The 15,737-nt window shown below is 38.5% G+C and overlaps 2 protein-coding genes across 2 annotated transcripts; both read right to left on the bottom strand.

Moving 5' to 3' along the window:
- Positions 1-3,196: 3,196 nt before the first annotated feature.
- LOC121786484 (multiple organellar RNA editing factor 1, mitochondrial-like) lies at positions 3,197-6,203 on the bottom strand. The gene is made up of 5 exons (XM_042185128.1): positions 5,835-6,203; positions 5,006-5,103; positions 4,863-4,928; positions 4,040-4,768; positions 3,197-3,454 (listed from the first exon to the last, which is right to left on the bottom strand). The coding sequence occupies exons 1-4, from the start codon at positions 6,173-6,175 to the stop codon at positions 4,044-4,046; spliced, it is 1,230 nt and encodes a 409-aa protein (XP_042041062.1). The 5' UTR covers positions 6,176-6,203; the 3' UTR covers positions 3,197-3,454; positions 4,040-4,043.
- A 722-nt stretch (positions 6,204-6,925) lies between these two features.
- LOC121786452 (oxysterol-binding protein-related protein 1C-like) lies at positions 6,926-13,835 on the bottom strand. The gene is made up of 10 exons (XM_042185102.1): positions 12,983-13,835; positions 12,220-12,576; positions 10,718-10,817; positions 9,777-10,219; positions 9,086-9,241; positions 8,672-8,839; positions 8,454-8,594; positions 7,954-8,181; positions 7,608-7,721; positions 6,926-7,335 (listed from the first exon to the last, which is right to left on the bottom strand). The coding sequence occupies exons 1-10, from the start codon at positions 13,502-13,504 to the stop codon at positions 7,168-7,170; spliced, it is 2,397 nt and encodes a 798-aa protein (XP_042041036.1). The 5' UTR covers positions 13,505-13,835; the 3' UTR covers positions 6,926-7,167.
- Positions 13,836-15,737: the final 1,902 nt, after the last annotated feature.

The raw sequence follows: 15,737 nt of genomic DNA, 5'->3' as shown, positions 1-15,737 counted from the left end.
CGGTTGTTAATTTATCACAATATTAGTAAAATAACCGTTGTGTTATTGTATGTAATTTTGTGCATAAAACTGTAGGAATGAATGAATATGATCACAATTTTCTCGAAAAAGAAAAGAAGGTAATGATTAAAAAAATCATTATACTATAGTCAAACATAATGGCATGTTTGTCTTTTAGTGCATACAGTATTAGATAAATTTGTTTGAGATGGATGCACAAAGTCCAAACTCCCCATGCTTTTACAAATAAGCATTTTCAAAAAGTTTATGTAGAAAATATTTAAAATAGTATATTTTCTATCACCCTTGTCCCTCTAAAAGTCCAAAGTTGCATTTATACTTACATGCATGTCTCAGAAATGGTGCCCATATAAAATTAGAATATGATGTGCTTGTGAATATTTATGTATTAATAATAAAATGCTAAATGAATCTCGAGTTTTTAGTAATATGCGAATCTTAGATTTTGTTTAACTAGAGCATCCCAAATAACCTTGGTAATATTTCAACTCTTTAACGTGTTCAATAACTATTCTGCACTCACATGAGAATTTCAACATTTAAACCTCATGGTATACTCGATTAATATCAAGCTAATTTATAAAAAAAACTCGTCATTAAGTAATGTCGTAACACAAATTGCTGAAAGTTGCTTTAAAAAAAATTAAATGTAATAGTGACGCTAAACATGAGGTTCCAAGAGGGGGGGACAGTCTCCACCCATTTCTCTACTTGGTTACTATAAATCAACATTTCTTTTTCTTATTAAATACTAATACTAGTACTAAAGTCTAAAACAATCCAACTCTTTATAAGTCATAATTCTGCAACTACTTGTTCATAATTAGACAGTAAAGCAATATCATGACAGCTTCTTTAAAGTATTAAAATACAAAATATAATCAAGGATTCTCAACTGATTAGAACGTACGAAGGTTTTATTCTTTTCTAGTCATTGGATCCCAAAATATCAAGAATTTGTATATGCAAAAGGATAAAAGAAGACGAAAGTTCATTCGTTTTTCTTTTAAGAACACATGAGTTTCTTTTTTTGCATAATTTTCTAACGAACTCACATAGTAAATAGGGAAACGAATATGTTATTTTCAGTATACCTATAGAAACAGATACTGTTAAAACTTTTCTATCCGAACGTTTAGAGCATCCACAACCGTGCTCTTACCAGCGGCACGGTTGTGGGCCCGGGCGGTACTATTCATGCCTGCTCTCTGGCAAGAGCACAACACCCACAACTGTGCTCTTCCGCAAGGACGAGCACAATTAATATAAAATTCAATTACACAAAAACATTTTCATAATACTAAAATTCATTAAAAAAACCACAATAAAAATAACAAATTACAAATAAAATAAAAAGACATAATTAAAATCCTAAAAATTAAAAATTACATAATTAAAATACTAAAAATTAAAAATTACATAATTAAACTCCTAAAAATTAAAAATTACATAATTATTGGCTAATATAACCCGAGGAAGACTACGCATCCGGCGGCACCAACCCCAATTGTTTTTGGAGACCCAATATCATGGACTCGTGCGTTTGAAGTTGCGTGGGGGTCATAGTTGACCTATCGGCCATATTGAGTTGGGCCAAAAGGGCCCACAACGAGTTGTTCGGGGGTGGAGGTGGAACATAGGGTGCGGGTTCGGGAGCAGGGGCAGATGGAGTCGCGGCGCGACGTCGGGAACCGCTTGGTTGGGCATCGGGGCTACCCAAGTTAGCTTCGGCGAGTTGGCTAGCCACTTCTTCGCCGGCGTCGGATAGGGATGCCGACCGTGAGCGTTTGGAGGAGCCGCTAGAGGAGGATGTTATGCCTCCCTTATACTTCGGGTGCGTCCGCGTCTCCTGCCAAACGTTAAGATATTTGAACGACTTACCGTTCATGGATTGGTAGGTGCTCAGCGAGGCGGTGATGATGTCGACCTCGCTTCGGCCGCTCCCGGCATTCCGGGACTCCTGGATGAAATAGCCGTTGAACTTGCCAATTTCTTCGTTGGCTCGGCCGATGCAGTTGCGCACCATACTCTCGTTGCGCTCGATCGTTCCCGGCGGCCGGTGTGCATTGTACCGGCTAGAGACGCGCCACCAAAAGTGATCGCCGGATTGGTTCGTTCCAACCACCGCATCTTCGGAGATTTCCAAGTACGCCTTGAACAATCTTTCCATCTCCGCCGGTGAGTACGGTGTGCGGACACCGATGCGAGATGGAGGATTCGGCATTTGGGAAGGGGCGCGAGGCCTAGGCTCCGGTGTCCACCCGTAGCGCCCATCGGAGGCACCTTGATCGTCGATTGGGTATGGCCGGTAGCCACTCGGAACGCCCGAATCTTGGGTGAGAGGAGGGGCCGAATATTCCGTTTCCGGACTATGAAACGGTTGCGAACCGAACCATTCGGGGTTCCAACCGTGAGAGCCGCTTGGGTTGTCGTCGTTACCGGACATAGTGGTGTTGTAGGGTGTGAGAGGAAGATGAAAATGGATATGAGAGATTGATGATGAGAATTGTGTAGTGAAAGTGTGAATTTTTTGGAGTGAAATTGGGGGTATTTATAGATGAAAGTGTGTATTTTTGGGGTAAAAAAAATAAAAAAAAATTAAAAAGTGGGGAAAAACGGTTATAAACGGATATAATTTTTTGGGGAAGTGAAAATTTTTTTTTTTATTTTTTATCGATTTTTTTAATAAAAATCCGATTTTTTAAAAAAAAAATAAAAAATTGTTTGAAACCAACGGCTATGCCGTTGGCGAATCGGAGACCGCCACGTGTGCGTCCGCTGGCACGGACGTGCTCGATACATCGAGCAGCGCCGTGCCAGCGGCGCGGTTGCAGCGGTGGCGGTCCTTCGCCTTGCCGCTGGCACGGACGGCGGTGGCGCCAACCGCCACCGCTGCGGATGCTCTTAGAAGTTATAATTGGGCTTTATAACCTTTTTAGGCAATGGGCTTTTCTTCCATGGATGACTGCTTTAAGCTCAACTGACCGGGTCGGGTCCGAAACTAAGGCCCACTTAGAATCGATGTTTATTATCTACAGATATATTATCGACTTAATTGTCATATGCACACTAAAAACAAATGAAAAAGGAGCATTATCAACAAATCTAACTCTCCTAAAGCCATGAATAAATAGGATAAATGAGGAAAGGAAAAACTTGAGATGCTTCTTCACTCTTCAGCCATATCAACTGGTGCAAATTATTAACCAAAAAAAACTGCATGGAGAGATGTGATCTGTTCAGTGACTTACATAGTATGCAGAGAATGATCTTCATCATCAGAATACAAGTTCAAAGGTGATTATATTGTCTAAAACTGAGACAGTATAACACATCCTCTCCTAGTTATATCTCACAGATGCTCCAAACCACAACTATCCATATCCTTGAGTAAAGCTTCTAGTGCACATCGCTACTTGAAACACATCCTTTACTTCACAGAAACAAAAAAAATATCAGCAAAGTGCGCCTATTAAACTGACAGCCAATGATGCATTGCAAGTTTTGAATACCAAAAAGACGTGGATAAGTATATAGAGCAAACACAAATCTATAGTAAATGGTTGGTGCGGTATGTTAACAGTGGTGACTGAGTGCATAGTCTATTTTCATGGTTCTAGCATGGAAAATTCAGATTACAGCTTACATTAATTCTAGTCTAAGTGAACTAATAGAAATCCATAGGATTCCATCCTAAGACCAATTGATGATAGTAGGAGTAGCCCATTAGACTTATATATTGTTATATTTATTTCTCTTTCATTTGCAAACACGAACAAGACTTGGGACTAAAATTTATCTTCTAACTTGTAGATGCTACAAAAGACATGAGATATAGGTAAAATTTCTAATAACCAAACATATAACAATTATGAAGTGACAACAAACTTCAAGTCAAACTGCATCTCTGCATTCACACTGATATACCAACCTTCAAGTGAAATCGCCAGATATTCACAATACACAAAGCTGTAATTTAAAAGGGAAACAAGAGTAAACAAAGGATAAACAGACTCACTAGGTCAATTATTTTGGGAAGATGAAAAGTTTCTATATCCCCCAGATACTTGCCCAAAACCTCCATCTTGTGAAGAGCCGTAATTAGCATCTTGCGTAAATCCCCTTTGTCCAGGTCGTGCATAGCTCTGATGTCTTCCTTGTTCATGTGCATAATCAGTCTCAAGCTCTGCTCGGTTGAAGTTTCCCTGATAAGAAGGCGTAGCATTTCTTTGATCGTGTTCTGAGATACTGTAACCACTTCTTTCACCTGATCCAGCTGAACTATTATTTGGATGAGGTGGTAAATTAGGTGAATTTGGATAACCTCCACGCGGGTTTGGCACATGGCTCTGCTGTGATGGAGATCCGTAGCTGTGATGTGGCTTGTGGTTCTGCTGCTGAGGTGATGCACTGCTCTGGTATGGTGGTGACCCAAAATTTTGCTGGGGTGGTGGCCCATAGTTCTGCGGGGGTGGTGTCCCAAAGTTCTGCTGGGGTGCTTGCCTGACGTTTTGTCGTAGTGGTGGCCCGTAATTCTGTTGTGGTGGTGGCCCATAATTCTGCTGCGGTGGTGGCCAGTAATTCTGTTGTGGTGGTTGCCCGTAGTTCTGTTGTGGTGGTTGCCCATAGTTCTGCTGTGGAGGCGGTCCATAGTTCTGCTCTATTGGACGCCTATCCCTGTTGTTTCTTCTCCCATAATGCACAGGAGGCGGTCTTGGAAAAATCTCTCCGTTGACATACTTGTCTCCTACAAATGTGATGGCCATGCTTAAAATAGGTAAGAACAATAGTTCAATCCAAAAGACACGTTCAGAGAGTCAGTAATGGAAAGAAGGCCAAACCTCCGTATTCCTTATTTACTGGATCAATATAGGAATCTGGCAATACAAATACCACTTGCGGAATACCTAACGACAAAAACTTTTACTCAACAAATGGCTGAAACTCCACTGTGCAGTGTAATTGTCGCAGAAGTTATACTTAGTTTTAAACTTTTCAGATGTGTCTTCCGAACACTCAACCTGGAAACCTTGATATGTTGTTCTACTCAGTGCATATATTTTCTTCTTTGCCTCTTCGACACTGAAGAAAAACAATCAAAGGATTAGTCAGGCAATGTATCAAGCTATGCTCACTGCCCTATATGCATTGAAAATATGAACTGTGGCAGCCAACAATTGTAATAGCAATCATAATTGTACAAGTGCAGGGAAATCAGTACAATGTGCTTAGCTCCAGTACCATTTATTATCAAGAGAATAAAATGCCAATAACAAAAAAAAAACCATTTCTACTTGCTTACTTTTCCAAGAAGTTATATCGGAAATTCGGAACACCCTTCCTAATTCCTATCCAGTAACCGCAAGGGGCAAAATGAAGAGGACGACGACGACGACGACAACAACAACAACAACAACAACAACAACAATAATAATAATAATAATAATACATGGGGTAAATATAACCACATTGACATTCAACATTTAAGCATGTTATGTTGATTTGATTGAAGTGTCCAAAGCCCCCGCTTGATCCCTAACCTTAAAGTTGTTCCTCTAATATTCACCCAACTTTTTACAAAAAAAAGTAGACAACTTTAGCTAGAGCTACATTTTACAATCTGGGAGGAGTCATTCCCTTAAATCAACAAATAATTTATTATACTATAACGACACTCACTGAAACCAGCTAGCATTTCGACTTCTGTTCAAATGATGAAATAGTGACCTATCCATTCACTAAGGGTACAAATCATATTTGAATTAGCCATAATTTGATCACAATTTTACAGAAATAGGGATTAACCGACTGACCTTCCGAAGACTTGTGCAGCGATATTGATATAGGTTTCGATCATCTGTTCGCGTGGAATAGTGGAGTCCTTGGGGAAATCGACGGTGATCAGCCAGTGGTTGTAATCGCATCCTTCGAAGAGGATTGTGTCGGGCCCGATTTCATCCGTGTCCGGATTGAATCCCCTGCGGAATAGGGTGGTGGAAGAAGTGAAGGAGCGGCGCGTAAAGTGCGGAGACGGGGCGGGGGATGGAAGAAGCCGAGCGGCGGAGAGGAAGGACAGTGGTTTGGGTTTGTAGCCATGGACAGAGTGCTCTAGAAGGGAAAGAACGCGTCGGAGGCGAAGTGGACGGAAGGCCATAGCTTCAGAGAGAGAGTGAGAGAGAGGCTATGGCCTTTGTGGGTTTAAGGATTTGGAAGTTACTACTAGTATTTATTTTTGTTTGAAATTATGACTTTTCTTAAATTACTAATTTATTAACTCATTAATGTAGTGCATTAAAAATAAATGTCCAATACATATTTGTGTTGACATTTTAATAAACTGTATGACATTTAAATATCAATGTCAACACAATGTATTAAAATATCAACTTAAGTTTATGTTGACATTTCATTCTCATTGTATTTACATTTTTAATTCACTACGTTGATGAGTTAACAAGTTAATAATTTAAGAAAAGTTAGCAACGAATCACTCGATTTAATGTAAATTTGGTTTTAGTATTAAATAAAGAAGAATAAAAAATTGTAGATATTAATATTTTTGATTATAAGATTTAGTATTATGAAATCATTCCTCTTTCGATATCAGACATGCACCTTTTTGCAATATCGATCAATGTTTGATAGTGATTTCAAAAAGGCCTCATAATCATGGAAAAACTATTGTATTTGGCGTTTTCGATAGTTGTAGAGTGTGAAACATATCGACGGAAGTTGGGTGAAGCATATCTGTGGTCTCATAGAGACATACTACTTGATAATCTCTTGTGATGAGTGTTTCGCTTCCTTATCGTATTTATTTGGTGTTTTTTCGTAATTGTTTCTATACAAGTTACAAATTTTAGGGAGAGAGGAAGAGAAGATTTAGTAAATGAATAGCACTCCATGATACCCAAATGATTAAATATGCATGCAATAAGTACGTATTTGAGGTTGAAACAACTTCGTTGCTTCATCTTTGCCAATACATTATACATTCCATTTCAGTTTATATAGGATAGGAGACAGTGACACACACTTGTATATATATATATATATGCATATTTGCAACTCGTACAGACAAATCCTCATCATTTCCTAACAACTACCAACGACAAAACTAATCAAGAACCAATTTCCCTCTCTACGTCAGTCTATAGTGTGATCAGAATGTATATTACCAAAAACATCGTGGCATGCTTCCCAGTTGCCCTGTTCTCTAGCTTCCCAGTATCCACCAATGTAATGGTATGTCTCCGATCCTTTGTCTTTCGTGAACCAACGCGGCTTCCACCCCTTCTCTTGCATCGACCTAGCCTGTTCCCAATCAAATGCTTTAATAGATTGAACAATTTTGATCATGTCATTTCTTTAAATACTCAATCTAGTGTGTTGTCAATGTAATATATCACTCAAAGTAAACGCCCCCTCATGGATTCATACGATAGCCGAGAGTATACGCACATGTTGCTGAACTTTAATGTTTAAGCAGAGAAGTATCACGGAAACTTATGAGCTAAATCGGTTGAAGCCTGCATTAGTCGTAAAAATGTTGATCATGCGTGTAATTTCAAGATCAAACTAGTTACCTGTCGTTGACGTTGCTCTAGCCGCAACTTTTCAACATTCGCCTTCTCATACTCCCCATTTTCCAAGCACCTCTGGTCAGGTCTCAATCTTGAATCTGTTGGGGGTAGCTTCTCCTGCAAAAAGGTGTTGAGTCGGTGTCGGTGAATCCAATGTCAGTACAAAAACATAAAACGAGCAACGACACATACATTCTGGGATCCACGTCATGGAATCAAGTTCACGAGACTAAACAGAACTATTTCACAATAACATGCTGTAATATATTGTAGGCCAACAAAACTGGCTTCGAAAGGTAACAAACAGGACAACTCGTGTACAAAATTAATTCGTCTCCAAAAACATCACCTTTAATCCTGGGGTAAGCTCATTCATTGTGATGGCAAAGCGAGTCAAGTTATAACGTGTCGGGAACTGCGGAGGCTTGCTGCGTTTCCATAGCAATCGAGCTTCAGACAGAGATTCATGACCTTTTCCTTTGGAGCAATCTCCATCAACATAGTGCATGCTCTCATCCCATTTCCCAAACAATGTTGCCACCGTCTTCCCACTCTTGTCTTGGACAACTCCATGCACCTGCATTCTCAAAGTTGCTTTTATGGAGACACCATTAAAAAATAATACTCCAGAAGCCTAATTACTATAAATCATCAAATTCTCAGGGTTTGAGATAAATTATTAGGAGAACTTTGATCTATCACCAAATATTGTTGCAGAGAAAATACTACTTAATTGCAGATTACTTATTATACAATTGCACACGGAAAATATTAAGATAGTTCAGTTCCATAATATATGACGCTCCATTTCCATATAATTTCCATCTATGCATGAGTATGAGAGAGCACCTGATGAGGATTCCGGTCGATGATGGACTGCTCCTTGAATTTAAGCTTACAAGAGTAGTCGTGGTTTTCTTGTATCCGCGTAGTACCATAGTGGTCACAGTATAGTTTTCCCAAAATGAGGTTATATATAGATGTTGTAACCTGTCAGATGAAGGTCTTTGTTTGTCTATGAAACAAAATTGGAGAAGATAAAAATAAGCAATGATTTGTGAGAATACCTTACTCCATTGAAATACTGTTCCATCATCAAATTCGACAGTCAGAATGCCCACTGGATCAAGCTGAATGGACCGACCCCAGAATTTGCTTTTCAGATTACTATCGCCATAAAATCTCCAGCCTGTGCCCTCGCAATGGCATGCTACAATCATGGGGTGATGACTCACCTGATCCAAAGGAGGCCACTTTCATACTCATTGAAAGTAAAAGAAAATAAAAAAAAAAAGAATTTGACTTTTCAATTAGCAATCTGTTTAGATCAGAAATGGTAAGTTATTTGTTTTGAGCTATTGTGCAGTAATAATAAATTCAGACAACTTTTACAAGATTGTAGCCAGACAAAGATATCCAAAGTAAAGTCTTCGAAACTATCTTAGAACCAAAATTTTTAGCTCCTCGTAACAAACTGATACCTTTTCTGAGAAAAATCTCAAGCCTTTATCTGGATAAACAGCTTCGTAAGTCTCCCCTAACAATGGATTAAAAGGTTTGCAAATTCTTCCTTCTGTAGAAGCATAGCCAGATACAGCAAATGCAGCTACATTTAGAATCCTCATTAGGCTGTTACCCTAAAAAGAATTTAATAGTGAATCATAAGTCAGTTGCTAAAGGGTGAAAACAGAAGCATCTTGCAAGAGGAGCACCCATGATACATCAAACTCTCGAAACTAGATTAATATGTTAAGACCAGTGAGAAGACAAAAACAAAGATTTTTTTATCAAAAACGCAATGCAAATCAACAACAAAAATTCAGACCTTGGAATAACACAGGTTATCTGCACCATAGCACCAGCTGATTGGACGGAAAAAAAAGCCAGAAAGGTAATACATACTCCTCCGTCCCCAAAAAAATAAGGACATTTGGGACAGTGCGGGAATTAATGCATAATTGGTAAAGTAAGAGAGATGAGGAGAATGGTAGTTAAAATAATGTTAGTAGATAGTGGGACCCACATTATTATTAGTGTTTAATGGTGGGCCCTAGCGGTATAAGTGTAAATAAATTGATGTAACAAAGAAAACATGTCTGATGCAATTGTGCAGCCAGTGCATCAGCAAAATAAATTACCAGCAGAAAATAAAATAAACATTAAAAGCATTACCTTCTTTCCCCATGCATAAGCTCGATCAAGAAGATATGAATATTCAACATCTTCAAAACATTTTTGCAGAGAAGAGAGAGGCTCATTGAAGTAGACAGGGAGACAAACTTTCGTGAGATCCTTCCCGATGTTGTCTTTGATCATTGACCATAAACTCACTCCTTTCTCCTTCTCGACAGGATCGGGCAATTTTTTCCTACGCTTAACATGGGGAAAGTTTCTTCCGGCAGATCTAATGTCAGGATCAATACCATCCTCAGATTCAAAAGTACTAAGATCATCACCAGATGACAATGATGATGTCCTAAAGTCGGACTCATTGCTCTTAAAAGAGCTAGAAGAAAGGAAATCCTTGGTGTCAAAGAAAGTATTATCATCTTCATCTGTGTCTTCGTCAGCTGCACCAGCTCCTTCATTTTCATATTCAGACTCACTGGCACTTTCTGGTAGAAGTATACAGAAAGGTAGTGAGGAGTGGCTCAGTATATTCAAACACTAAATTGGAGATGCAAGATTTACCATATACTAGTATTTATGGATGTATAATAATAAAAAAAATTCAAACCAACAAAACAGAATGAAAAGTTTGGCAGCATTAGGCAATCAAACATTGTCACTCCCAGTATATGCTACAAACTAACGAATTGCAAAGTCTAAATTTGAAAATATGGTACATGGTATTTACATGTACATTTACGGACTTTTTAGTCCAACTTGTTGATCAAATCCATTGAGATCTCCCCAAACAGAGATGATGGCAAAGGTTGTCAGCATGAAACAACATGTAAAAAAAACTACAGACCTACTGACAACAGATAACTTGGGAGCCTAAATAAAATATCATTCACATGGTCTCAGTCATCAGGACTTAAGAAAATCATGATTTGGCTTTAATGATGTTAAGTCAACCAAAAATAATTAGAATGCATGGGGAAGCATACCACTATACTTTTCTTGCCTTGATCTAGAGGATGCTCCAATTTCTTTTAACTGCCTCTGACTCTCGTCGACAACTGTATTCTCCAGATCCACTTTTTCTGTCTACAAATTAGCAACAATGTTTCAGCCACAAAATAATGAAAAACAATAAGTCAAGAAATAATATTGTGAGTCTCGATATTATCTTCTGCAGCATGGTTCAACATAATGCACAAGATATACCCATTCCAGAAAGTGGTATTTGCATAAAATAAACCGTATGCCTTTAACTCAAATAGCAACAAAACAATGAGTGGGTATATTAAACATCGTATACTACTCCAGAAGGCTAAAAATGAAACTTCAGCCAATGAGCCCATCGCAGAACTTAGTCACTGAGTATATGATTACAAGAGAAACATGGGTGTATAAAAAAATGTAATGGCTTGAATTAAAGGCATCCAGGATGGGTATGATATGACACAGAAGAGCACCTCACACAATCAACAATTATCAAAATCTAAAGAAGCTACCTCTATGCAAGTTTCCCTGCATGCAAACATAAAAAGGTAGTTTTATCGATATGATGAGCAACAACAAAGAACTTATCAAAATCAAAGATTTTCACAAACAAAAGGTATCGAGTCAATCAACTTTACGAACAACAGAACCAATGAAAAAATACATAAGAACGATGATGCATCTACCTCTTCAGAGCAATAGAAGACAACACCTGCCAAATGATAACTGGTGGCTAATCGTGAAAGACGTTGAGAAACCATTAATGAACTGTTAAGAGTAAATTTCTGCTTCTGAAAAATATGTATTGTTTTAAATAAGATGGTTGACGATAAAACCCACTAGTTTATGAGTGGAACCAGAAATTATCATTTATAAGGTACAAACCAGAGCACCCTTAGATCATCAAATCTGTGCCGATGGGACTTCCAATTTGAACCAAAAATGAATTTATCCACCACATTATCCATTCCAAGGACCCCTAGAGACCAAATCCCAGTAACTATAGATTATAGGTGTAGGGTAATCCATTTCTTACCAACGAGGAAAGCTAAATCTAACAGCCTATGCACCCTCTCTCTATTTTAGCATACTAACAAGTGTTATGATTAAAAATTTAAATTGGGAGAAGATAATAATAATAATAATAATAATAATAATAATAATAATAATAAATATTTAAAAAGAATAAAAAACACCTTGTTGCAGTACAGGCTGAAAATAGAGCAAAGGGATAAATAAGCCTCAAAGGCGCCTCACTAATATTATTTATAATTAAGAATATAGTAACAATGAGTACAGTGACATTCAGAACCAATTCTAGTTCTAGAGATCTATAGTGTTTATAGTCAGTCTACAACAAGAAGAAAAAAATCACTCAAAACACCAAGTCAGCCACTAAAAGATCTAAATGTACAGCACTTTAATGTGCATAACTCTGTGAAGAAGCTATAGAATAACTCCGAAAAGAATTTGTAAGAGAATTTCTACTAATCTTGACATGTACCTCTAACTGCCGCAATGTGTCCATGAGAAACCAATGCTTCTGTTTCAAGAGCATCAGCTGATTCTGCAGTGAAGAGAACTCATCCTTCATGATCTGCTCACTGTCCTGAATTACAGCCTCGCTCACCCCTTCTTCCAACAACCTCTGCCTCAGCTTTTCTGTCGATACAGCTAGGTTGTCCACGGGAGCCATTAACTCACTGTTGGACATCCTTGGAAACATGTCCTTCATAGTCTGCAATACCTCCATCCATGCTAATTTATCCTCTCTGCTCTCAGCCCTTAGATGGAGCCTCTTTGTACCCGTAAAAATAGAGAATCTCCTATCATCTGATCGGCTCTCTCGAATAGACGAGACCTGAACAGAGATTATCATTTTTTTAAAAGACCTAAGACACAATTGAGTAATATCTAGTAGTATCAAATAAAATCCTGCACATGTTGCTTAAAAGTTGAAACCAAGTTTACCAACACCAAAACAGTAAGTATTAAATGAATCACGGTGATGTAAATCAATAAATACATTGCATCCTTGAGTATTACTAATGTAATAAGACTAGTGTTCAGTGGCAAAACATGGCCAATCCTTTCATTCCAATTTTTCAAAAACAAGATGAAGCAAAAGGATATTCTTTCAAGCTGAATGAACAACGAAAATCTTCATTCAACCTAACTCATTTTCCCAATTCAGAAAAAAAAAAAAACTTAGTCCGCAAGCTGATCATGAAGTACAAAAAGAAGGTTTAGAAAAAGAGAATCGAAACCTTCAAATGAACTTCACCAACTGGCGTTCGGCTCTTCCCCGGAGAAGTTCCATTCCAGTGATGATGATTCAGGTAGCTACGCTGCCCCATAACCCGCCGAATCGATGTCTCCCCAATCACCCTAGACCCGCTCTCCGTCTCCTGATTAACAACAATCTTACCCGGTCCATGGATCTTATAGTAGCTCAGCACCCCGTCTTGCAACACGAACCACCGCGGCCGCCATCCCCTCCCGTAATTCACCCACTTGTACAAAATCCCCGAAACCCCGTCCCCAACTATATCGTTAATCTTCAAATCGCGGCTCTGGCCATGATTATGACTGTGACGATTGCTTTTCGAATTGCTCAAGCTCACAGCAGCGCCGCCGTGATCGGCGGCGGAAACACGCGCCGACGAAACCCTCGAGGTCGCCGCCAAATTATGAATTCTGGCCGGCGATTGCGCGGCGGCAGGGATGGAGGAGTTGCTGATCGCCATTGATGAGACGCAGCAGAAGGGGTACATTCCGGAATCCAGCATAGTTTACAGCTTCGATACTCGGATCATTGGTCCTTGCTTTTTTAAAAAAATATATATGAAATTGGTCGAGAAAATCAAAAATGAAAGAAAGGAATGAATGAATAAGAAATATAAGTAATTCAATTTAGTTAAGAGTAGAGAGAGTTAAGCGGATTTTGAGGTGTGGATAGATACAGAGGAGAGTGGTAAGTATAGGTTGGATATGAGATTGATATTGAATTTGGGAGAGAGAAGTTAGGGGCTTCACGGAGAGTTTTCCGGTGAGATGATGAGGAGGCGTTGGGGCGGAGAAGTAATCTTTGTTGATGCCGCCGGTGATTTCATTTTATGCTTCTCCTTGTTAAAACAGTATATATACTGTACAAAATTACGTGGACTACTAACTTTCATTTTTTTCTATCGATAAATTACGCTTTTTTACATAACGCTTTTTTGTGATAGCTGAGCAGCGTTAATAAATCAAGTATTTTTTCATCTTTTTTTAATGAGTGGAAAATAAAATTCATAAATTAACTACATTTTATAATTTATGAGAGTAATCAAAATTTAAGTATTACTTTTTTCAATTTTTCATTGTGTTATATAACTTGTTTGCTAAATGTTGGTCATATGATATGATTGGCTTGGTCGATTCTAACTTCATGCATATAATAACCGGTACTCAGTAGAATTTACATACAAATATAATTAGTACTATTATTTAACTGGAGTTAAAGTTGACGTCATAGTTAAGCATCCACAGCGGTGCTTGCTGGGACGGACGGCGTCCGTGCCGATGGCGCGGCAACGCGCTATTCGCCGCTGGCACGACGCTGCTCGATGCATCGAGCTCGTCCGTGCCGCTGAACAGGCGACGTGACGCATTTCTATTCGTCAACGGATTATCAGTTGGATTTTCCTTTTTGTTTAAAAAAATAAAAAATAATACCAAAAATTTAAAAAAAAAAATCAGATTCCCAAAATATAGCCGTTTTATTACCGGGTTTTTGATTTTTTATAATTTTTTTAAATCCCAAAATCATCTTAAATACACACATTCATCATACATTTTTCACATCAAATCATCTCTCATTCATATTTTTTTCATACAACTCATCTACATCTTCCTCTCTCACTCAAACCATCTCTAAACAATTCAAAAATGGATTTCACTGATATCATTGCGGAAGCGGAGCGCGAAAAACAAGAATACTATGAACAATATCGTGTCGCCTATGAAGCCTATGTAGCCGGATCCAACAACGACTTGAACGTGCTCTATTCTTCACCACTCTTCAATGATGTTTTGAATGGTGTAGCACCGGCGATCGACTTCACCGTCAACGGAAATGCATACCACATGGGTTACTATCTCGCCGATGGTATCTACCCAAGGTGGTCGACTTTCGTGAAGACGTTCAGCAATCCGCAAGACCTAAGACGGGTTCTTTTTACGCAGCGTCAAGAGTCTGCTCGGAAAGACGTCGAAAGAGCTTTTGGGGTCTTTCAAGGCCGATTCAACATTGTGAAGGCCCTGTCTCGGCTGTGGTACGTTAAGAATATAGTCGACATCATGTACACGTGTATTATCTTGCACAACATGATTATAGCTGACGAAGGACCGAGGGCAACTAACTTTTAAGACGATGATGAAGCCGGAAGCTCAACCGCGAGGTCTCTCCCACGCCGAGGTGTGCATACGACGGTGGGCGAGATGATCGAAACAAGACACACAATGCGTGATACCAGAACCCACATTGAGCTACAAGAAGACCTAATCAAACAAATTTGAGCGAAATTCGGCCACGAGTAGTGGACTTTTTTATTTTATGAATTTAATTATGTAATTTTAAATTTTTAGGATTTTAATTATGTAATTTTAATTTTTTTTGTAATTTGTAATAGTATTTCAGGTATTTTTAATGCATTTTAATATTGTGAAAATATTTTTATTTAAATTGAATAATAGAATGGTGGGACCCTTGAGCATGTCCTTGCGGAAGAGCATAGATGTGAGTGTTGTGCTCTTGAAGAAGAGTAGAGAGTAAAAAATTAATAAAAGTGGATCTGAGCCCACATCCGTGCTCTTTAGTAATTCCACCCTAAAGTGATAAAATTATAGTAACATTAATACGAGTAATTAAAAAATAGTTGTCGTTTTCAGAAAGTCACCTAGTTTTAGTCATGCTTTAAATATTTTAAACCAAATTGGCTAGTCTAGACCATGGACCCGGTCCTATGATCGTAGGCGTAG

The sequence above is a fragment of the Salvia splendens genome, chromosome 2, assembly GCF_004379255.2.
Source record: "Salvia splendens isolate huo1 chromosome 2, SspV2, whole genome shotgun sequence".
Classification (NCBI taxonomy): domain Eukaryota; kingdom Viridiplantae; phylum Streptophyta; class Magnoliopsida; order Lamiales; family Lamiaceae; genus Salvia; species Salvia splendens.
The sequence above is the reverse complement of the archived record's forward strand: the minus strand, read 5'-3'. Positions and strand labels throughout refer to the sequence as shown.

Coding starts and splice junctions, on each gene's coding strand:
- LOC121786484 (XM_042185128.1), bottom strand. CDS start 6,175: ATGGCCTTCCGTCCACTTCGCCTCCGACGCGTTCTTTCCCTTCTAGAG. Junction 5,104..5,834: donor GCTGCACAAGTCTTCGGAAG/GTCAGTCGGTTA, acceptor GTTTTTCTTCAG/TGTCGAAGAGGCAAAGAAGA. Junction 4,769..4,862: donor AGTAAATAAGGAATACGGAG/GTTTGGCCTTCT, acceptor TCACATTTGTAG/GAGACAAGTATGTCAACGGA.
- LOC121786452 (XM_042185102.1), bottom strand. CDS start 13,504: ATGCTGGATTCCGGAATGTACCCCTTCTGCTGCGTCTCATCAATGGCG. Junction 10,818..12,219: donor ACACATTGCGGCAGTTAGAG/GTACATGTCAAG, acceptor GCTAATTTGTAG/ACAGAAAAAGTGGATCTGGA. Junction 7,722..7,953: donor AGCTTACCCCAGGATTAAAG/GTGATGTTTTTG, acceptor ACCTTTTTGCAG/GAGAAGCTACCCCCAACAGA.